Raw genomic sequence first — 24281 nt, 5'->3', positions numbered from 1 at the left:
ATGGCTGGGACTTTACGATTTGGAAGACATAAGCGTAAATCACGTGAGACCGTAATCCCACAACCAACACCTGTAAGCCCAGGTAGGGAATTTGAATTACATATTTTTTTTATGAATTAAGCTATTTTATACTAATTAAACTCTGCATGTTCAACCCTTGAAAATAGTGGTTTAAGGCATTTCATAAGTTGAAGTTTTCAAAATTCAAATTCTGCATGACATTAACAGTTATCGACTTTATCTAATGACTTTTTCATCTGCTGATATGTTTAATTATCTCTCAGATTTCATCGTCTGCTAAATCAGTTTTAGAATGTACACACTAAAACTCTAACATGCCTGAATAACTTAAACCTTTACAGGGTAACATTTCGGTTATCACGGAAAAAAGTATAGTTCGTACATATTTATGATTTTTTTTTTAACAGAATTTGAAATACCATGGAGGCCTGTGACATGGAGGTATGACAACAAACTTTGTGCCCTTGATATCTACATTTCAACTTTTAATCATAATTACTGGTATATTATCCTCATGTTCTGTTGTATTCCTAAATAGAAACAACATCAGAGGATCTATGCTGACGGAACTGAAGAAGTTCCATCTTAGAACATCGGATATAAGCTGCCTCAAGATTATGCTTCACGGCCCAGTTGGAGCAGGAAAGTCTAGTTTCATCAACTCAGTCAGCACCACCCTCCAAGGACGTAACAGTGTTGTTGCACTAGCAGATTCAACTGCTGGTGCAAGCTTCACTACCAAGGTAGTAACAAAGCAACCAAAAATTCTCATTAACGTAGCACATGTCTACTAATGTAAGCAATCATTCCCTTGTGACTCTAAGGCATCTGGCCATAACTTTGTGGAAAGGTGAAACTAAGGCATTTTAATATTTGTAATCATAACAATTTCCCTTGCGATGTTAAAATAAGTAAAAAAATATATATATTTCATGGATTTAATTTGTGGATTTTCCAGTTTGTGGGGTGCCATGGTATGGAGAGAAATTAATCTCAAAATACTTGACATATCACATTCCAAAATTAATTAAAAATAAATGACAAATATGTTTCACTATTCACAAATAAATATTTCCTAGTCTGTCTCTCATGGTCTGCCATTTGTTCAAATACAGTTAAATTAATGAATACACGTTTTTGGTTTTCATAGGTATATCATATTTTCTGTGTGACAATAAATGCATTTATTTAAACATCCATTGCATATTTTTGTAAAGTGTTCAATCTGCAACTTCAAACTGTGACTTTACAAAAAAAATATCTAATGGCTATTTAAACAGATGCATTCACTGTCATGAATTGAACTGCATTTGCACATATTGTAGACCATAAGACAGACTGGGAAATATTTATTTCTAAAAAGTTAAACATAATTGTGATTTGTGTCCAATTAGTGGAATATGATTTACACGTTTGTCAAGTATTTTGAGACTGAATTCTGTTCATACCATTGCCTCAACCCCAGTTGGGGTGGGAAGGATAACTCTATGCTTCTCAAAATCGTTAAAAATACGTTTTTTTTTTTGTTGGTTTGTTTTTTTCCTATCCAGTAGCATCTTATTTATCGGCCAAAATTGTTTTTGTAAATTGCATAGAAGAGCAAATAAAATTAGGAAGAAAAAGTGTATACTGCTAGCAGGTTATATTTTACCCTGCTGTAAATTCTTTGTCATCGAATGTACTTTCATGTTTGCTTCCAGTTAAAAATCCATAAGCTGAAAACAGAGGAGCCAGGACGTTTCTACCCATTTGTATTTACTGACATCATGGGTCTGGAACCAGGGCAAGGTCACGGGGTACACACCACCGACATTCACAGGGTATTACGTGGTGAAGTGAAAAATGGCTACATAGTAAGTCAATTAACATTTTTATATATCTGTAATGCATTAAATATTTGTGAATATGCTTTACCCCTCTCGTATATTTTCAATATTATTTTTCTAAAATTAAAGGTATAAGGCCTAATAGAAAGACTTTACATGATATTTTGGAAAGAAAAAAACGTTGTTAGGATTTGATTGCAGTCAGCCATGAGAACATTAGTGAGCTCAGCTACAGATTTTGAATGATTGGTTCTGGAACACAAACGCCACTCCAACTTATGCCAACATTATTGGAGAGATGTTTATGGGCATTAAAACCACTCCAACCCAAATGTGTCATTGGTTATTGTAACTTTGGCTCAGAGGCAGCTGCTCCAAAGTGGGCCATTCTGTAGCTAGATGTTTTAATACGAAGTTTATGAAACTTTGAATTGTGTGCACAGTTGAATGTATGTTTACACGACAGCTGCACCTTAAAGTAGCATTATTCACTAAATATTAGTGGTTATAAACATTTGGATGTACAGTTCTTATTACAATATCACTGCAAAATTGTCTTTTTTTTATTTTTATTTGTTTTTTCAGTTTAACCCTGTTTGCCCAATCACTAAACATAACTCACACTTTAAAGAAGACCCCAGTATAAATGACAAAGTACACTGTCTGGTGAGTGTTTTACCAGCAGACAAAATCTCCTTCATCACTGAAGATGTTATGCAAAAGATGAAGCATGTTCATAAAATGGCACGCGATTTGGGTGAGTGCTCACTTTACATTTATGTGAAGTCTTTGTGAAGTATGTTTTTCTGATATGCTAATTATGTAATGAGGGTTGCACGGTGGCGCAGTAGTGTCGCAGTCACACAGCTCCAGGCACCTGGAGGTTGTGGGTTCTAGTCCCACTCCAAGAGACTGTCTGTGAGGAGTGTGGTGGGTTCTCCCTGTGTCTGTGTGGGTTTCCTCCAAGTGACTGTCTGTGAGGAGTGTGGTGTGTTCTCCCTGTGTCTGCGTGAGTTTCCTCTGGGTGACTGTCTGTGAGGAGTGTGGTGTGTTCTCCCTGTGTCTGCGTGGGTTTCCTCCGTCTGCTCCGGTTTCCTCCCACGATCCAAAAACACACGTTGGTAGGTGGATTGGCGACTCAAAAGTGTGGGTGTGTGAGTGAGTGTGTGTCACTCTGTGAAGGACTGGCGCCCCCTCCAGGGTGTGTTTCTGCCTTGTGCCCTGTGATTCAACCGCGACCCTGAACTGGATAAGCAGCTACAGACAATGAATGAATGAATGAATAATTATGTAATAATCATTTAATAAAGACAAACTCACTGTTAAATAAAATTAATAAATGTTTTGTATGATATTAAAATTTAAAGGAATTCCAGAGTTCATCATCATGTCTATGGTCGACAAAGCATGTCCCCTTGTGAGCAAGGACCTGAGAAAGATCTACACCAGCAAGAAAATTAAAGACAAAGTGAGTACGGCATTCTTTTTTCATTTGTTTTTTGGTCCCATCCTGAGAGCTGCGAGCTCTCTCTTTAACATTACACATGCTCAATTTTCCACTGCATTCAGAAATATAGAGGACATTCAATGCAAATATTGCAATCAGGGGACATGAATATTACTCTGTACCTACTTCGTGTACAGTAAGATCCACATTGACTTGCACCTCTCAAGAAACTGTCATAACATGACAAAAATTACGATTTAATTAAAGTCAACTCAAGTCATTAGTATTTTTATAGAAAAATTAAAGCACAATTATTCATTCATTCATTGTCTGTAGCCTACCTGAAATTACTGGGCACAAGGCAGGAACACACCCTGCAGAGGGTACCAGTCCTTTGCAGGGCGACACACACTCACACATTCACTCACACGTACGGACAATTGAGTAGTCAATCCACCTACCAACATGAGGAATCCAGAGCACGCACATGGGTGGAGAAAGGGGAGAACACACCAAACTCCTCACAGACAGTCCTCCAAAGAGGGGCTCGAACCCACAACCTCCAGGTCCCTGTAGCTGTGTGACAGTGAAACTACCTGTTGCACAGAAAAAGACAGTCACACTGGCCTGGTGACATTCCGTTTGCTTGCATGCAGCGGCCGGTATCAAGGTAGAAAACACGCTTGGATCTAAATGTTCCAAAACAACAAGTGACTTAACAGGCACTTCAGGGACTGTGTTGTAAGTGCACACAGTGGGTACCCCCAAAATCGCATTTCATTCTCAAGCAAATTATTCAATAAAAATACAATTGTTCTGTTGTTGTCAAAATAATCTTTTTAAGAGTGAATGTTTAAAAAATCTGAGATTTTAGTGCAATCTGTGTGACCTAATAGGCTCCCCCCTTTCCACTAATGTTTGTGCGTAAGTGCGTGTGTCTACATCTTACAAAAACTATTATTTTAGACAGAATTTATTTATTTATTTGCCGTAAAGTGTTTATCTGTATTTTTTTTATCCCCTAGATAATGGAGTGCAGCAGGCGATCTGAAGTCCCTGTAGAATATATCTACCCTGTGAAAAACTACAGCGAGGAGGTTACCATTGACCTGGATAAGGACATTTTGATTCTGAAGGCAATGACAAATATCATTAGGATTTCCTGTTACTATGTAGAACACCAGGTTATTTATTAATGAGCTGTAACTAAATGTGTTTGATATTACCTGGGTTTGTAAGAAGACTACATTGTGGAGGATAAATAGCCCTCCAAAGAAGTAAATATAAGTATTTAAAGCTTGGATCTATGTAGTTATTTGTGTTGCCTTTTTTCCTTGAAGCTGGGAAATTGTACTGGATTAAATATGTTCAATACAGATAATTTCATTTAATAGCGTACATTCTGCATAAACTCAGTTTTAACTTATTGTTTCAGTGAAGTATATATTCTCTGCACTTTTGCCGGATCGCCTACTGGTCCGGCCGAGAAGAGACATTTTTGATTACTTGACTCTAATGTTGAAACACACATGCGCAAATTGGAACTGTTAGTTCAGCCATATTTTACAGACAGAGCTTAAGGTGGCGCTACTACACCATATGTTGTTAGTGCAGCCATATTTTACAGACAGAACTTAAGGTGGCGCTACTACACCGTCTGTTGTTAGTGCAGCCATATTTTACAGACATAACTTAAGGTGGCGCTACTACACCGTCTGTTGTTAGTTCAGCCATATTTTACAAACAGAAATTAAGGTGGCGCTACTACACCGTCTGTTGTTAGTTCAGCCATATTTTACAAACAGAACTTAAGGTGGTGCTACTACACCGTCTGTTGTTAGTTCAGCCATATTTTACAAACAGAACTTAAGGTGGCGCTACTACACCGTCTGTTGTTAGTTCAGCCATATTTTACAAACAGAAATTAAGGTGGCGCTACTACACCGTCTGTTGTTAGTTCAGCCATATTTTACAAACAGAACTTAAGGTGGTGCTACTACACCGTCTGTTGTTAGTTCAGCCATATTTTACAAACAGAACTTAAGGTGGCGCTACTACACCGTCTGTTGTTAGTTCAGCCATATTTTACAAACAGAACTTAAGGTGGTGCTACTACACCATCTGTTGTTAGTTCAGCCATATTTTACAAACAGAACTTAAGGTGGCGCTACTACACCATCTGTTGTTAGTGCAGCCATATTTTACAGACAGAACTTAAGGTGGCGCTACTACACCATCTGTTGTTAGTGCAGCCATATTTTACAGACAGAACTTAAGGTGGCGCTACTACACCGTCTGTTGTTAGTTCAGCCATATTTTACAAACAGAACTTAAGGTGGCGCTACTACACCATCTGTTGTTAGTGCAGCCATATTTTACAGACAGAACTTAAGGTGGCGCTACTACACCGTCTGTTGTTAGTTCAGCCCTATTTTACAGACAGAACCTAATGTGGCGCTACTACACCATCTGTTGTTAGTTCAGCCATATTTCCATTTCGTGAACTAAATTTGGAATTCCTGCACATTTCCACTGACAAACTGGTTTGCAAATCAGAAAAATTTGATCCAAAGGACAGTAGGTTCTTCAGCATGAACCATAGCTGAATAATAGGAAACAAGACAGGAACAACGCCATTTGTGTGTGTTTCTGGGGCTGTGTTTGGCATGACACCAGGCTTGTTTGCCAGAGCCTCGGCTTGGCATTGGTTAGTTCAAAAGCTGTGTACCAGCGACACATGCAGCTCCACCATGCAATGTTATATATATTTAATTTATTTTTTTATTTCTTTTAGTTAGTTTTTGTTTCTATTATTTTATCTCCCTGTTGTATTTTTATAATACAAGATAATTTCATTTAATAGCGTACATTCTGCATAAACTCAGTTTTAACTTATTGTTTCAGTGAAGTATATATTCTCTGCACTTTTGCCGGATCGCCTACTGGTCCGGCCGAGAAGAGACATTTTTGATTACTTGACTCTAATGTTGAAACACACATGCGCAAATTGGAACTGTTAGTTCAGCCATATTTTACAGACAGAGCTTAAGGTGGCGCTACTACACCATATGTTGTTAGTGCAGCCATATTTTACAGACAGAACTTAAGGTGGCGCTACTACACCGTCTGTTGTTAGTGCAGCCATATTTTACAGACATAACTTAAGGTGGCGCTACTACACTGTCTGTTGTTAGTTCAGCCATATTTTACAAACAGAAATTAAGGTGGCGCTGCTACACCGTCTGTTGTTAGTTCAGCCATATTTTACAAACAGAACTTAAGGTGGTGCTACTACACCGTCTGTTGTTAGTTCAGCCATATTTTACAAACAGAACTTAAGGTGGTGCTACTACACCGTCTGTTGTTAGTTCAGCCATATTTTACAAACAGAACTTAAGGTGGCGCTACTACACCGTCTGTTGTTAGTTCAGCCATATTTTACAAACAGAACTTAAGGTGGCGCTACTACACCATCTGTTGTTAGTGCAGCCATATTTTACAAACAGAACTTAAGGTGGCGCTACTACACCATCTGTTGTTAGTGCAGCCATATTTTACAGACAGAACTTAAGGTGGCGCTACTACACCGTCTGTTGTTAGTTCAGCCATATTTTACAAACAGAACTTAAGGTGGCGCTACTACACCATCTGTTGTTAGTGCAGCCATATTTTACAGACAGAACTTAAGGTGGCGCTACTACACCGTCTGTTGTTAGTTCAGCCCTATTTTACAGACAGAACCTAATGTGGCGCTACTACACCATCTGTTGTTAGTTCAGCCATATTTCCAGTTCGTGAACTAAATTTGGAATTCCTGCACATTTCCACTGACAAACTGGTTTGCAAATCAGAAAAATTTGATCCAAAGGACAGTAGGTTCTTCAGCATGAACCATAGCTGAATAATAGGAAACAAGACAGGAACAACGCCATTTGTGTGTGTTTCTGGGGCTGTGTTTGGCATGACACCAGGCTTGTTTGCCAGAGCCTCGGCTTGGCATTGGTTAGTTCAAAAGCTGTGTACCAGCGACACATGCAGCTCCACCATGCAATGTTATATATATTTAATTTATTTTTTTATTTCTTTTAGTTAGTTTTTGTTTCTATTATTTTATCTCCCTGTTGTATTTTTCATGCCATGTTTTCTCCATATTTTTCTTCTTTTATTTAATAAAACCACATTCACCCATTAATCTGGCCTCCTCACCTCTCTCTTGTGACTTCAATGAGTGGATCATTCGGAACACATTGGAGCATTCTTCTCTTACCAACAGTCTTTTCTTATTCAGGATATCTGTATGTACATTAGTATGGTGTAGACCAGGGTTAAATAATTAAAATTCATTTCCAGTTAGAGACTGGAACTTAATGTATAACTTGCATTATGATCAGTGTCATACCCTGTACATTAAAATAACCTTGTAGATAATATTTTATGTAGTTTGCAACTGAATGTCAAATCAAATTACACATCTCAACATTCATTCATTCATTATCTGTAACCCTTATCCAGTTCAGGGTCGCGGTGGGTCCAGAGCCTACCTGGAATCATTGGGCACAAGGCGGGAATATACCCTGGCACATCTCAACATTTTTCAACCAAATTTATAAATAGAAAAAAAATTCAAATTAAAATATCCTTTTCTCATTTCTAGTAAAATTTACAAAGAAAACAATGATTTTGAGTAATTAAGGAACATGAATATGTTTTTCCATAACCAGCAATCGGATTGGCTCTTATTGCTAGGGGAGGGACTTTCTCCATTAACAGCAAATTAATTGGCTCTTTGTGCTGAAGGATGGGATTTTATCTGTCCATGTTCCATTTTCATCCATGAGAATTTCAACCTGTAATCGTTCCCTTATTTTTAATGTTTCAGATTGTACCTCACACAACACTATTGTAAAGAAAGTGTCCCAAGTAAGCTTTTATCACGTCCCTTGGACTATTGCTACTGGCCCCAGAACAGCGGTGTCTGGAGCCCTGCCCTGTGTGTGTCACTCATTCGAGTTACAACGCTCATCATATTGCCCAGATCTGATTGGCTGAGCTTCACGTGTGATATGCAAAGACCCGTGTGATTAGTTTGAGTTTCCTGGAGGGCTAAAACTCAACTGTAATGAATCTGAATGACTAGAAGAGTCACACTACTTAAATACTCTGTTCAAAATGAAACAGCTCTTAATAGTTTATCAGGTAAATGTCCAGGTCCGGATAGGACAGCATCTGACCGCGTTTCGCCTATTCGTGACCCCTGGTGTAGATTTTTGTTTTCTATGAACGTCATCTCTTTGCTAAAAATATGTTATGTAATGTAATGTAATGTCTTGGACTGGTTTGAGGAACACTGAGTATTTGCGAAAGTGCTCTTAAATGCACTTAAGTGCTCTTTTTAAACTGTTGATTCAATTCTGTCAGGCACTAAATGCTCACATACACCAGTAATTCAAGGTTTCAACAGGCAGTCTACAGAGAAGGCCATGAGATATTTGAAATGTCCTGTAGCTTGAACCAAAGTAGGCAAACATGAACATTGGTGGATTAGTTTCATGTTTTGTAATAATTAATAGATTTTGTATTTAATAGGACAAAATATTAACGTTTGTGATAAAAGAAATAGAACTGCTTTAATTTTTTGCTGGATCCACTGCTGTAAAAAGTATCTTCTTGGGATCTTCACTGGTCACTGCAGGTAACAGATGTTAAGGCGGTTTTTGTTTTTCTTTCTCATTAAATGATTGATGTGTCACTTCTGTGGGGTGAGGCGAAATAAACAAGGAAACACTGACAGCGTAATTACTTCATACTAAACATTCTGTTTAATTAAAAGTGTGTTTTTTTTTAAATAAAATATTAATTGGCAGTCCTATAATTCTGATATAAGCTTATTATTATAATGATATATATTCCTGATATCGCAAACTCCTAGTATCTAGCAACTTCACATTTTTGATTTTTGAACATTTACCCGTGGGTGGTACCTACAATGGTGTAGACTGATGATTGATGGTAGTGATTTTACTGTTAAGGTTGTCATCATAATGGAACATGGGTATAACCCAGTCCTGTAAGCACATTTGGTTTTGTTATAACAAAGCTCTTAGCTGTTTCCAGTAGCTGCTGTCTGGGAGAAGCACTCCATTTGTGCAGCTAGAGGACAGCCTTTATTTTATTTAAGCAATCATACATGAGAATGTGTGCTACAAAGTGATATCGGCACTGGAGTGCAGTGGTCATAGATCAGTACACCAGTGCCAATATCTCACGCTGTATAATTGAGATTATGCCATTAACCCACAAAATCAGGACCCTGAAGATGTGTGACAGCATCACTACCTGTGCTGCCCAATTTAACACAAGCTAAAAATATCTCTTTGATGTTTTCTTGTTTTGAGTCTACAGGAGGTGTGGTTCGGTTTGAATACATGCAAATGTTTAAGACGTAAATGTTTCCAAGCAGCGCTGTTTCCATGTCACACAAAAATTTAAGGTGGTTTCATGAGCATTTAAAAAATGTGTTTTGCTAAGCCAACAACTGGCATTAGCAACAGTTCAGTTCCCATAGCTCAAGCTTGTTTCTCAGAATTGTAACAGGTAACTGAAGGTAAGGCGGAATTGTTTAGAGATAATCAAGGAATAAATAACTTGACATAAGAAAATGTACTTTTCTGTTTGCTCAAGTGAGTGAATAAAGAGACTGTGGCAGTAATTGTATCTCAAACAATAAAGAATATGATATAATGTTGAGTCCATGTTGAATGTTCAATTAATTAATATTTAAAATTGTTCTTAGTGTATAGCAAGTTGCGGCTGCACAGTTCTGGGGCTTTTTGGGGCTTGGGTTCCAACCTCAACCTCTGTGTGGAGTTCAGGGTTTTCTCCTTGCTTCCAAACCCCCTGACCACCACAACCACTACAGCTGCTATTCATGGGTTTCAGTGATGTGAAGTTTATGGCGTGGGAGCCATATTGGGGACCGATTGTCTGGTTTTAGAGCACAGCACTAAGATAAAGAATGGGAAAGATTAACAAATGTATATCATACAAAGCTCCTCTCCCTGTGCTGGAGAATTTTACAATACCCAGAATCAGAGAAACCCACCTCCTCTATATGTTAGCAAAGGTAACCTATTACACTGTGTAGAGGAATGAGGACAAAAAGACCACATTAGCATTTTCAAGATAGGATTTAATGGAAAACTCTTAGAGTGTCTGTTTCTAATACGTTTCTCTATTATTCTGTCTGAATCAAAGAGTAATTCATCCACAGACCATTTCACTTGTGTGTTGTTTAAGCGTGTAAGAGACTACCAACACATGCCATGTTTTCTTTACTCCTGATAGCAGGTTAATAATCTGATCCCACTGAAACTGATGCACTGTGAATGTGGAACAGAATTTTGGATGATGATGATGATGATGATGACGATGATTTGTGACTGTTTGCCTAAATTATTCCACTGGTTTTGGGTAAAGTTCAACAAAGTAGTTCTGCTTTTGACTGAAAGACAAATGTCTCCCTACACCATGAGTAAGGCACAGTCTCCCATAAAATAACGAGTTGTGCACTTCTGTAGTCCATTGTATGTTAAAAATAATTTTAGCAAGCTATTAGGTATGAGTTTCTTTTTCAAATGAGTGTCTAATTACTAGTATATAATTATAATTATTAGTTGAGAGAGTTTAGATGCTGAACTTACTTCTGGGATTACAGAGCTTCTATCTAACACTCGGGCAAGACACCTACTCAGCTACTATCCAATCTGCTACCTCTCACTCTAAGACAAGACGATGTAAGAAAATACGTTTCTGTGACCCTTAAAATGAATATTTACTTGTTTGAAGAATGTTTTAAAGATATCCCAAGATGTTCTCATTTTGTTTGCTGGGTACACGGAGTGCACGACCAGGGATGTTGTAAGGCACAGAAGTTCATGTATTCACCCGCAGCACATTTAGCCAGGGGAAGGTTTCATCCATATCACCACCTCACAGAGCTTAATGCCTCTAGATATGTGGAGTCACTGGTGCATGTGAGATTATTTTTCCAATTGTCAGTGGCAGGTTGGATGCCTGCCAAAGGTCAATGCTTATGAAACATTCTTTGTATTTTTAGTGCCTACGTGGCCTAGGTTTCCTAGATGCTGGCAGTGAGCTTGTTTCTTGCTGCCCTGAGTGTTGCTTTTACCCCAAGTGTAAACACAGCAACAACAATAAATATTTTAAATATGTCACACATTGCGAGTGACTAATCCTCGTCCTACTAATCCTAAAGTTATCTCTTGCAAGAGTGTCACATAATACATTACATATAGGAGCTGTCAACAGTAGCTGAATCAACTGAAAAAAATGTATGCATATGCTACCTTTAATTTTGTTTAGTGACAGTAAAAAAAGAAAATGAAGGAGAACAGCTTTGTCAACAACAAACTTTCAAACTTTGCCAGTAACTATTATTTCCTTAAAACAAATGAAAGAGAAAGTAAGCCACCTCAGGTTGGTTTCACAAGCATTAAAACAACGCAAGCTGTATTTACACTTAGTTAAACATTACGACACTTAGCTGACATTACGAACAGTCCTCCAGACAGACAACCTTGATTTCTAAGAGCTCTAAAAGGTAAGTTAAAGTAAGGCACTTATTGTTCAGAGCCAATTAAAGAATATTTATTTTGCCAACTGAATTTGTACATTACTGTTAGTGTTGGAGATTGTTGCAGTTATTTTATCTCGGAAAATTAAGAACAAGGAATAATATTGACCAATGACAAATCATCTGTACTAAATTGTGCTTGGTGTGTTTTCATAAATGTAATCAATGCAACACAACTCCAGGGCCATGGAGGCCTAGCTTCAAGTCTAAGCTTATCTCACTGTGTGTCCAGCTCACAAAATGTTGTCTGAAGGATTTCTGTTAAAGATTATTAAAATTGCAAGTCGGTTCATTTTTATGTTCTCAGAAACCAACCATTATATTTTCTTAGAGTGTCATACATTACAAATCAGGAACAGTTATGATTGTTAATTCATGCTTCTACTGGATATGTGGAGTTTGTTATGTTCTCTTTATGTCCATAGTGGGGGTTAAGACATCAAAAGGACATCAATTTTATATAAATTACATTCAGGGGACATAAAGTACAACTTACCACATGCTGTTTTATTTCATAATGAGACTAAAAAATTAGTTTTCCTTGGAATTGTTTTGGAGCAGCTTTAAAGAGTATTTTAAAAGCATTATAAAGAAACTAGTTTTAAAATTTTGGCTGAAGACACTTAAAAATGTTTACAAGAACAGGTTTTAAATGTAATGTTCAAATAGCATTTTTAATACATTTATATTTTCTGTTTATAAAACATTTTCCTACTGAATTCAAATTGACTGTTAAAGGAATACAATGTAAGAAGTGCTTTTATGTCTCCTGAGTTCCCCTACCTGATGCTGAATATAATTCACATTTACAGTACTGTTGTGAAGTCTCACACACACACCTAAACACATGTGTTTAATCGAGTAAAAAAATAATAATGTTGACTGCATGATAAAACCTGTGTGTCACACTGGACCGTGTTATTACGACCATAAAATTTTACTTTGTTACTCTAGCCTTTACAACACAGTAACTGACACAAAAAAAGAATCAATGTTATTCTTATTAAAATAATCAATGTCCAATGCTAAAAAGTGAGCTGATTCGGCAAAGTTAGCAGGGGCAAGCCCTAACACAGCAACAAATACAAAAAGGCAACAAATACTTAATACTTGTATCTTTATGTCTGTTTCAGCTCACTTTACAAAGTAAAGTCAGTCCAATACTAATTTTTTGGACAGCCGCTCTCACGCTCTCTCTTTCTTGTTATTATATCTGACTTAATGTCTGTACTGAAAAAAAACTGAGCTAGATTCTTCTTGTAGCGAAGTAAACACCCATGAGTTATGTGCCATAAAAAGACCTGGGAGCTGTGAGAGAGGCATTATTCTACATATTAAAGTTTGGAGGAGCCTCATAAGGTTTTGAAGAAGTAAATTTAAGTAAAAATGCTGCCACATAGTGTTCCTTTACCTTAGAAATATTACATATAACAGTATAAAGAAACACGAAGTAAATTCATTTTTTCTAACAAAGGGGTTATTTCTAACCCTAGTGTAATTATATTTATACAGCTCCATATTGAAATCAATACGGATGGGGATAGGCCCCTACCCTCCAAAATTTACATAGTTAACCTACTTACTGATAAGTGAAAAAGAGCATTGAACATTGAATAAAAACAAATGCAGGAAAACAATTTTTTTTCATTCATTCTCTCATTTTCTGTAAGCGCTTATCCAGTTCAGGGTCACATTATAATTAATATATTAGATACAAGACTGGGAACTAGACACACCCAAAATATAATAAACAGACTCCTCCACTCTGTTCTATTATTAAATATTTATCTTAATTGTAGATAAAGTGTTTCATTTACTTTCATTTCTTCACAACATTAATTCAGAAAATGCCTCTGGATTGTTCATTCATTCACTGTTGGTAAACCTTCTCCAGTTCAGTGGGTCTTTGTCAGTTTTAGTCTTTGTCAGTTTGGGGCAGTAACTATTTCATTTAAAAAAGCATGTAGATATGTTCTACTGTCATTCCTTACTTTGATGGACTACACTGAGTCTCATTATGACATTGTTTTATGATAAAATAAAAACAAATGCTGAACATTTAGCCAACTGAAAAGGTGACCAAAATGATACACGTTAATTTCTAAAGAATTAAATAAAATCGTATATATTATATTTCAATGCAGATGTTTTCATTTATAAAATCATCATTTGACAACTGGTGATCAAAAATCTGATACAAGTCAGTTGTATAGAAACATCAGAGAAATGAAATAAAAAAATGTGTATGTCTTACCAATTCTACTGTCTTAATAAGTATTATATCTGCTTTTCCATCAGGTGGACAATGCCAAGGTGCAAGAAACACGTTTTTCAGTCTTTGGACAAGAATGGGTGCTGCTCTAAGTGTGAAAAGAAGTAAGTGTTATGGTTTCTGGATTATGCTACATTATTTGCATTAGCCAAGTAAAAAATAGGTCTTGGTCGTTTTATTGTTGGAAATATTTCGCAACAACTAAAGACAGCTGATAAAAATGGTCTAATAGTTTCATAAAGCTGGAATCAAAATCCTAAAATCCACCAATGAATGGTAATGGTAAAGAATTTCTGGTATATATATATATATATATATATATATATATATATATATATAGCACCCTTGAACTTTTCAAACTTTTGCCACATTTCAGGCTTCAAACATGAAGATATAAAATTTTTAATTTTTGTGAAGAATCAACAAGAAGTGGGACACAATCGTAAAGTGGAATGAAATTTATTGGATGTGTCAAATTTTAACAATAAAAAACTGAAAAGTGGGGCGTGCAATATTATTCGGCCACCTTGCGTTAATACTTTGTAGCTCCACCTTTTGCTGCTATTACAGCTGCAAGTCGCTTGGGGTATGTCTCTATCAATTTTGCACATCGAGAGACTGAAATTCTTGGCCATTCTTCCTTGCAAAACAGCTCAAGCTCAGTCTTCAGCTCTTTCCACAGATCCTCAATTGGATTCAGGTCTGGACTTTGACTTGGCCATTCCATCACCTGGATACATTTATTTGTGAACCATTCCATTGTAGATTTGGCTTTATGTTTTGGATCATTGTCTTGTTGCAAGATAAATCTCCGTCCCAGTCTCAGGTCTCTTGCAGACTCCAACAGGTTTTCTTCCAGAATGGTCCTGTATTTGGCCCCATCCATATTCCCATCAATTTTGACCATCTTCCCTGTCCCTGCTGGCTGACGAAAAGCAGGCCCAAACCATGTTTGACAGTGGGGATGGTGTGTTCAGGGTGATGAGCAGTGTTGCTTTTACGCCAAACATATCGTTTGGCATTGTGGCCAAACAGTTCAATTTTGGTTTCATCTGACCACAGCACCTTCTTCCACATGTTTGGTGTGTCTCCCAGGTGGCTTGTGGCAAACTTTAAACAAGACTTTTTATGGATATCTTTGAGAAAGGCTTTCTTCTTGCCACTGTTCCATAAAGGCCAGATTTGTGCAGTGTACGACTGATTGTTGTCCTATGGACAGACTCTCCCACCTCAGCTGTTGATCTCTGCAGTTCATCCAGAGTGATCATGGGCCTCTTGGCTGCATCTCTGATCAGTCTTCTCCTTGTTCGAGATGAAGGTTTAGAGGGATGGCCAGGTCTTGGTAGATTTGCAGTGGTTTGATACTCCGGCTTTAAACGTCTCTACAACAGTATCTCGGACCTGCCTGGTGTGTTCCTTGGTCTTCATGATGCTCTCTGTGCTTTGAACAGAACCCTGAGACTATCACAGAGCAGGTGCAGTTATACGGAGACTTGATTACACACAGGTGGATTCTTTTTATCATCATCAGTCATTTGGGACAACACTGGATCATTCAGAGATCCTCACTGAACTTCTGGAGTTCTAATGGACTGGCATAGGATATTTTACATCTTATCTTATGTATGATTATAATAATAACAGTCAGAGTTGTTTCTTTCTTTTTTTTAAAAAAAAAAAAGGTTCATGACGTAAAATCTGAAGTATATATAACACCATATAATCTGCCATAGACTTTGACCAACATTTCATGATCATTACCTACATGTAATCTTATAAGGCAAATTAAATTCCACAGTTTAAACCAGGCTTTAGTCATAGCCAATCACACACAATACCACTGACCTGGGAGGGTGGTATTTTGCCATTTTGTGAAGCATCATATGAAGTCATGTGACACTAACCGTCTTTTATTTTTTTAACTTATACCATCATAACACCCCTGGACAGCTCGATACACTTAGAAGAGAACACTAATTGCCAAGATATGAAGATAACAGCATTGGCTAGCATGTTGAGTGTAGGGGAGAAAACGCCTACTCAATCCACTAAGAATGAGGCCAGTTCTGATCTCTTGGACACCCAGCCTCAGCTGGATAAGGCATCACTTGTACCAAACTGCTGTACCGGTTCTGAGCCTTTGATTTTATAACTTTGCAGACTTCCACTCTAACGGGCTCCGAGTTACTTAAAATGTGATCTACTAATTTGACCGCAGTGTCTCAGTCCAGTATGCTAGGCTTTCTCTTTCAATCCTCATGGCAGAGAAAAGGCATCTGGAGTTTTTAGACAACAGGGAGAACTCCATAAATTGAACTGAGATGAGGATACTGCTCTATTTTTGCTCTATAGGTGGGTGATATTGACTGATTTCTGCTGTTTCGGATCACTTAAGTTGGCAAATGTCTCCAAATTTGTAAGACGGCTAACTGATGACTTTCTGTAGTAATTCATACAGTGAATTAAATCTTACAGACAAGTTAAACATCAGCCATGTACAAACAACAGTCCTTTTTTTCCTCAAAAATACCATTCCACTTTAAAAGACCCAAGCTTCTGAACATAAACAAACCAGAGAGAATTGCATTACCCTACAATCCTAAATGGAAAGTAGGGGGATTTTTTACCCTTTGGTAATAATTATGTAGATGTGGTAAGCATAGAAACTAGAAAGTTTAATATATAATGAAGAAGAAAACTGATTTGTTTGCATGTTACTCAGATATATGCAATGAATATTCTCTTTTAATATGTCTCAAACACTGTATTTCACAGGAAAGTCTGGACAGGCGCTGCTCAGCCAGCTGCACCTGCAGTAGCAACCACACGCAGCATTTCTCGCCCTACACTTTCAGGTAAATTGCTGAAAATAGAATCTATTTCACCAAATGTCATCAAATCCATGTACATTATGTGCAATAATTTAATTTAACTACTTTAATTTGCACACTGTATGAAAATAAATCACAGTTCATACATACAGTTGCATACAGTTCAGTTGTGTACACATGGTTTGTATAATCTTCTGTATTAGTATAAAATGAAATGGGACAGAAGCTCAATTCCACTGGGGGTTATAAAGAAAAGAGCATTCCCTGGATCAATGTCTAGTACATAACGATGAGTAAGAGTCCAAACACAATCCAAAACACATCATTCAGCATCATTGCTTTGTGGCTGTCTCAATGCCTGAATTGACTAATGGCATTTTTCCACTGCATAGAACCTACATGATTCTACACGGCTCATTTGCTTTTTCCACTGGCCAAATCTGATACCTGGTCCCTGGAACCCTGGGTTCCAACCGTGCCAAGTAGGTACTACATAGTGATGTGAAAAAATGCAGAGCTCATTCAAATCCACAAACTTGGGTCGGTGGCCGATGAAAATTTCCAGTGAACGCCGAATATGCAACAAGTAAAACTGATCTGTGAGAACTTAGCTCGGAGCAGTGTTCAGCCCAAAAAACCAAAACAACACGTGAATACATGAGGAGGAAACATCATTTAACTATTCCACAGCCGTTGTTGTGGTTTTTGAAAAGCCAGCGATTACTATTAGAGACAGGGTTTTACAGCGTCACTGGGTCCATTTTGTGGGGGGAGCCCTGCCAGTGGAAAAGCAACAAGCTTTAAGCGCGCTGAGCCGAGTTGTGTAGAGTCGAGTAGATTTGACCATAAATTGAATGCTTCAAATGATATGTACCTGAAATTAATAATAATAATAATAAGCATATTATTAAAAACAACGCATATTGATGGGGCATGGTCGTGCAACAAGTAGTATCAGATAGCATTTACACAGCTCTAAGGTCCTGGGGTTGTGGGTACGAGCTCCACTCTGTGTGAGTGTCTGTAAGGAGCTTGCTGTGTTCTCCCCGTGTCCATGTGTGTTTCCACCCACAGTCCAAAAACACATGTTAATAGGTTGATTGGCTACTCAAAAATATCCTAAGTGAGTGAGTGTTGCCCTGTGAAGAACTTGCGCACCCTCCAGGATGTGTTCTACCTTGCACCAATTGATTCTGGATAGGCTCTGGACCCTCTGCAACCCTGAACTGGATTAAAAGTTAATGACAATGAATGAATGTATATTGTAATTTAAGTATCTGCTAATAACAGATGCCCACCAGCATTTGTGCATGTAACAAACAACTGACAATCAGTTTGATGTTTTACAGAATTTGAAAAGCCATGGAGGGAAGTGACATGGACGTATGACCACTGACTGATCAGATATTACATTCAATTCTTTCATAGCTTACCTTTTTCCAGTAGATAAATAGTATTTTTTGAGTTGATTTGCTGTTGTGTTTTCTTACTCAGTGAAACCAACAAAAAACAATTGTTGAGCAAACTGAACAATTTCCAGCTTTGTCTATCAGAAGTAAATGTGATGAAGATTCTGCTTCATGGACCAGTTGGAGCAGGAAAATCCAGCTTTGTCAACTCTGTCTATACTGCCCTACAAGGTCACATCTCATCTATTGCGCTGGCCAGTGCAGCTGCTGATAAAAGCTTCACCCAGCAGGTAGGTGAAGGTCACATTCTGGATCTATACCTGTACCTGGTCTGTACCTATTCTTTTCAGGCCTATCCACTCTCTTCTTTTGCCTTTCACTGATCACAAACCCACTTTATTTAAATGTACCCATAGCTCTAATTCTCAAAAGAGTAAAAGCATTTTATGCCCAATTAAACCAAATGATTACCCCACCCCCACCCAATTGCTGGCAAGTAGAGATAGATTCTTAATCATCATGCAGTTCTTTGAGGAAAGGGCATCTGATTTGTCCCAAACCTATTCTGCAGCTTTACAATGTTCTCCAAACACACAGTCATAATGAATGATCTGCAGCAAAATGTAGAACAAGGAGTTCTACAACAGAAATGTAGAGCCTTGATCTTGACTAATTAGAGATTACAGAAGCAAGCGATATATCACAGGTCTGCAGAAGAACACTCCAGTGCTAAAAATGTACTTCTGTTTTGTGTCCAGTTCAAATTCCATAAGCTGAAGAAAGGTGGACCAGGATCGTTCTATCCATTTGGCTTCACTGATATCATGGGTCTAGAACCCGGTAGTTTGGAGGGTGTGCAAACAGATGACATCATCAGCATTTTAGAGGGCCATGTAAGAAATGGTTACACAGTAAGTGTACAAAACTATTTTTCTTTCTGTTCTTTCAGCATAATATTAAAAATACTTATACATGAATGTCCTAACTAAAATTCTTATTGTTTATAACAATCTATTTAAATGCCTTATACATACATAACCTTTCTATAAAGTAAGTAAATAGTGAAGCATTTCCTTTTTTTGTTTGAAGGCAGTTTCTTTGCATGCTGTACTAAATTGTGTAGATGTAAATCTACAGACTGTATTTGTCATTAGAAGCAATTGGTTAGCCAATGTCTGTCTCATTAATCATTAGCAAATAAATTGGCACATGCAAATAAATAACCTCCCATACTCCCATAACTTATGGGGATATCAAACTCAAAAATCAAATATTAATGAAGTATTAGAAAACTTTTTATCCACTGGAAATCTCACACCATAATGTCTGTATACTTATTTTACAATGACAGCTTAAGAAAATAAAGCACAATGTAAACTATAGGGTTTTATCTAAAGCATTTTCTGTTTTCTAGAGTTGATTCCTTGAAGCCAAATGTACAATCTGTATAGATTAATCCTCATTAAACCATTTTTAACTCCAAGTGGTACAGACCATAGTGATATATAACAATGTTAATGATGCAAATCCTTTGCCTACACAAATTTTTAACTATACATACATATATATGCAATAGTATAAGTTGTGTTTAATCGTGTATAGTTAAATTGTAATCAATAAAATTTGGTAAATAAAATAATAATTATTATTGTGTTTTATGGACATGACCTGCTTTTAAAAAAAAACAAAAAAAAAAAACATTTAACTTAATGTTCTTTCAGTTCAACCCTGTTCGCCCACTTGCGAAAGGAAGCCCAGAATACAACAGCGACCCAAGTCTAAATGACCAGGTTCACTGTCTGGTGAGCGTTCTACCAGCAGACAAAATCTCCCTCATCTCTGATGAAGTTATCAAGAAGATGAGAGCTGTTCGAGAAAGAGCTCGTGACCTGGGTGAGTTTTTAAGCTTTGATGTGGTGTAAAAGAAAGATAAAAACAGAAATTAGAAAATTATCTTTTTTTTTTCTTTTACAGATATACCACAAGTGGTAGTCATACCCATGGTTGATATAGCATGTCCACTAGTAAGCCAGGACATCAGAAAGGTCTACACAAGCAAGAAAATCAAAGAAAAGGTTTGTCTTTTAATCTCTTATTACGATAGAAAAGGGTAAGTGATGAAAAATGAATGAATGTGATTGTAAACCCAAAGCAGGGTGAGGTTTTAAAATTCTAAACAAATATTGTACTGTAATCGATTATACAAGTTCCATTTGTAAGAAATGTTGATCATTTTGTAAAACGTAATTGGGAGGGGGTGGGCGATTCTCTTGAAATTTAACTGACAAATGTATAACTGAGAAAATATTTTCAAGATCTTGAATAACTTGCTTGTGTTTTATAAATACAAATACATTTTGAATTTGATGCCTGCAACACACTCCAAAAAATGTTTGTACAGGGACAAAAGAGTGGAAAATGTATATAAAATAAATGCAATATTGGGATGAAGAATTGCACTCTGAGGTGAATATAAAAGATGCAAAAGTAGCATTCAACACAGGCTGAGATTTTGCAAGCAAAATAGATCACTGCTCATCCCTTAAAGCCAAACTCTCAAAAACTGAGAGGTCTGAAGAGAATGTGTAATGAATATAAACATACATGAACACACACATCAATTAGATAGATATAGAGAACTGAAAACACTTTTCATATATCTATTACCAGGAATTGTGGATACTTTGCTCTGTGTATTCAGCCCAGATTGTGTTCCCATGCTTCAGAGAGACCAGAGCTACAGTCCATCAACAAATATGTTCCAACTCAAAGTGCAACTCCAAGTCTAAGATTGGAGCCAGGCCAAATAAATGGCCAGATTATTTTGTGGTTGCGGTTTTCTGGTTTTTTATGGTCTACAATCAGCCTCAATGCTCGACCACTAAAGAATTCAGTGGTGTTGTCTCATTGGTGTTATCATCTGTCTTTGTGCGAGTTATTTAGTTTTTTTTATGGCATATAGACAACAGTTTGTAAGATTTCCAAGTAGATAAATGGAATAGTTAGATGTTAAACAAAATTCCACACACAGCACAAATCAACTTGTATAACCATTTGTTGCTCATTTGGGCTCAGTTGAGAGGGTTGGTCAAAGTTGTAAAAAAAGTTAGAAAAATCTGGCAGCAGGGGCTTCCAGAAGAATATTTTGGCATTAGGGGGCAACAGTGAATATATTTCCCCTCCCTTTGGAGATACAAATTAAATCTCTAAAGCTGGGAATCACATATAACTGTGATTATATGTACATCAATCAATTAGCAGGTAAAATATTATGATTTTAACAGGCTTAAATTTGATCGTTTACAATGAAGTATGTATCAGTTCCAATTCTGTTGTGTTCATCCTACAGATGCAGGAGTGCAGTAACAGACTGGGCGTCCCCATGAACTGCATCTTCCCTGTAAAGAACTACAGTGAGGAGGTCAACAATAATGTTTGTCTGGATGTCTTGATTCTGATGGCAATAACAAATATCGTTACATTTGCCAATGATTATATAGAGGAAAAGTTATTTACTGACAATGATTAGGGAAATGAGGTTTTGGATTCAGTAATGCACATGCACTAAAACATGTTAACATTAAACAGACATTTTCACACACAGATTTACAGATTTCATTTTTGTTTAATCACTTCATGTACGGGGAGTCTATGGCATGTGGAATCTGAGATAAAAATATAGGAATAGTAGAATATTTGAAGGCATGTAATGCTAACAAATAAAGACTTATATATTAAATATTTGTAAATATTCTCTTGGGTGTGTTGATACATATAATTAATCATCTAATTTCTATATACTGTGAGATAGCAGCTAAAAATTGGCTTAAAACAATACTTACTTATGAAGAACAAGAAGTGGACTACAGTCTGAAATTGTAGAACTACAAAGTGCTCCTGTATCGTCAGTGGAGAGGAGAAAATGGACAGTGAGTGTAGAAGGTGTATATGCTATATTTTGTATGGAACAAAGCAAGTTGAATCATGTTTGAATGTTCACCAAAATGAAATGTAAAATAAATATAAATTTCCAATAAAAATTATATTGTTAATTTTTATTGTTAAGTTGTTACATTTTCACAATCGTTATTTCCTTGGTCTGTCAGCTCATGACTGTTCATTTATCTGTCATTGAGCCTTGTCTGTCTGTTATACCCCTATTCCTCTTAATCAGAACAGTTTTGGTGACGCTAAATGTGCAGCATGTCAAGCTATATTGGCAAGTCGTATTTAAATATTTCATATATACTTAATGCGGGTGGATTTTGTTGTAAATAAATGTTTTAGTTATATCATCAGTAGTCTAACTTACTTTTTTTATTTTTTATTCGTATTAATGTTGTATCCAGTTGCTTAATGGAATCTCATGTACTCCATAACAACGCCAACAGAATTTAACGATCTGGTCAAATTCTGGATGGGAGATTCTTCCAACTACTCTTTCTGTAGAGGTTGTCAATGGCAGATACCCTACAGCCTCCACCTGTTTTGAGACCCATGGCATACCACTGCATTACAAGGATTATGCCTCTTTTAAGTATTTGTAGTTGCCTGACAGGATTTGGTCTTGTGTGACAGGAATACCTTTGTCTGTGTTTCTTTTGACAGATGAAATATGTTACCATTATTTAAGTTTTTAACTGTTACCTGTTTCATTAAATAGTGATTGTTTCAACTGCAGGGTGCGGTTACACTTTAGATTCTCCTGAACATTCACTGAGAAATGCCATCTACTAAAAATAAAAAGCCTGATTGTAAACCTTGATTGTAAAGCTTGATTTTTCAGACTAACATCCGTTAATAGATTTAACAGTGTATATACAATTGTTTACTTTAACTGTTATATATATATATATTCAAGATGCATATAACAATTCAAGAAGGGAGATCTTTGCCTGAACTGAAAAGATGCACCACATGCTGCAAGGAATTCCACTGCCCTTTCTGCTGCTCAGATTTGTTTCGCCCAACAAAGTTAAGCAAAGTCAGAACCCACTTAGAGAGCCATTTTCACCGGGCAGTTCTCCATGAAGGTAAAGTTTTCTTCAGCATTCTCTTGGGAAGTGTAACTGAAATTATACTGTGTCTGTGAATTCAAACTGCCTGAATGATTGATTAATTATGATTCATTTTAAAAGGGCAATTATATATATATATATCAGAGGTGATTGCTCTAAGACTGCAGGGGAAGCTCAGCTTCCCCTAAAATGTCAAAAAATAAGTGATCAAATATATACTGTTGTGTGTACATCATCATCATCATCATTATCTGTAAGCACTTATCCAGTTCAGGGTTGTGGTGGGTCCAGAGCCTACCTGGAATCAATGGACTCAAGGCAGGAATACACCCTGGAGGGGGCGCCAGTCCTTCACAGGGCAACACAGACAGACACACACATTCACGGACACTTTAGAGTCGCCAATCCACCTGCAACGTGTGTTTTTGGACTGTGGGAGGAAACCGGAGCACCCGGAGGAAACCCACGTAGACACAAGGAGAACACACCAACTCCTCACAAACATTCACCCGGAGCGGGAATCGAACCCACAACCTGCAGGCCCCTGGAGCTGCGCCACCGTGCCGCCCCATTGTGTGCGTACATGTCATTGAATAAATATGCACTACAACGCGCTCAACTTTTGTTCAGAATCAACTTCTTATCACTGGTAAAGACGCGGCTTTCCTCTCAATCATTCCCGCAGCTTCACAGTGCTTTAAACAGTGAGGACGCTGAGCGTCCACAGAGTTCTGTAGTGAAGCAGCGAAACGAGACGAGTCATTGGATAAATGCTGGGCTTTGTCCCGCCCATCGGACGCTCAG

General features: G+C 37.2%; 1 protein-coding gene across 1 annotated transcript; it reads left to right on the top strand.

Moving 5' to 3' along the window:
• On the top strand, positions 1-22510 carry LOC136678054 (interferon-induced protein 44-like). The gene is made up of 12 exons (XM_066655853.1): positions 1-82; positions 429-462; positions 560-764; positions 2433-2604; positions 3215-3315; positions 4320-4430; positions 16995-17074; positions 18545-18749; positions 19218-19370; positions 20181-20352; positions 20434-20534; positions 21809-22510. Exons 1-12 carry the CDS (start codon positions 1-3, stop codon positions 21986-21988), a joined length of 1596 nt encoding a protein of 531 aa, XP_066511950.1. The 3' UTR covers positions 21989-22510.
• Positions 22511-24281: the final 1771 nt, after the last annotated feature.

The sequence above is a fragment of the Hoplias malabaricus genome, chromosome 2 (assembly GCF_029633855.1).
Source record: "Hoplias malabaricus isolate fHopMal1 chromosome 2, fHopMal1.hap1, whole genome shotgun sequence".
In the NCBI taxonomy this organism is placed as follows: domain Eukaryota; kingdom Metazoa; phylum Chordata; class Actinopteri; order Characiformes; family Erythrinidae; genus Hoplias; species Hoplias malabaricus.
The sequence above is the reverse complement of the archived record's forward strand: the minus strand, read 5'-3'. Positions and strand labels throughout refer to the sequence as shown.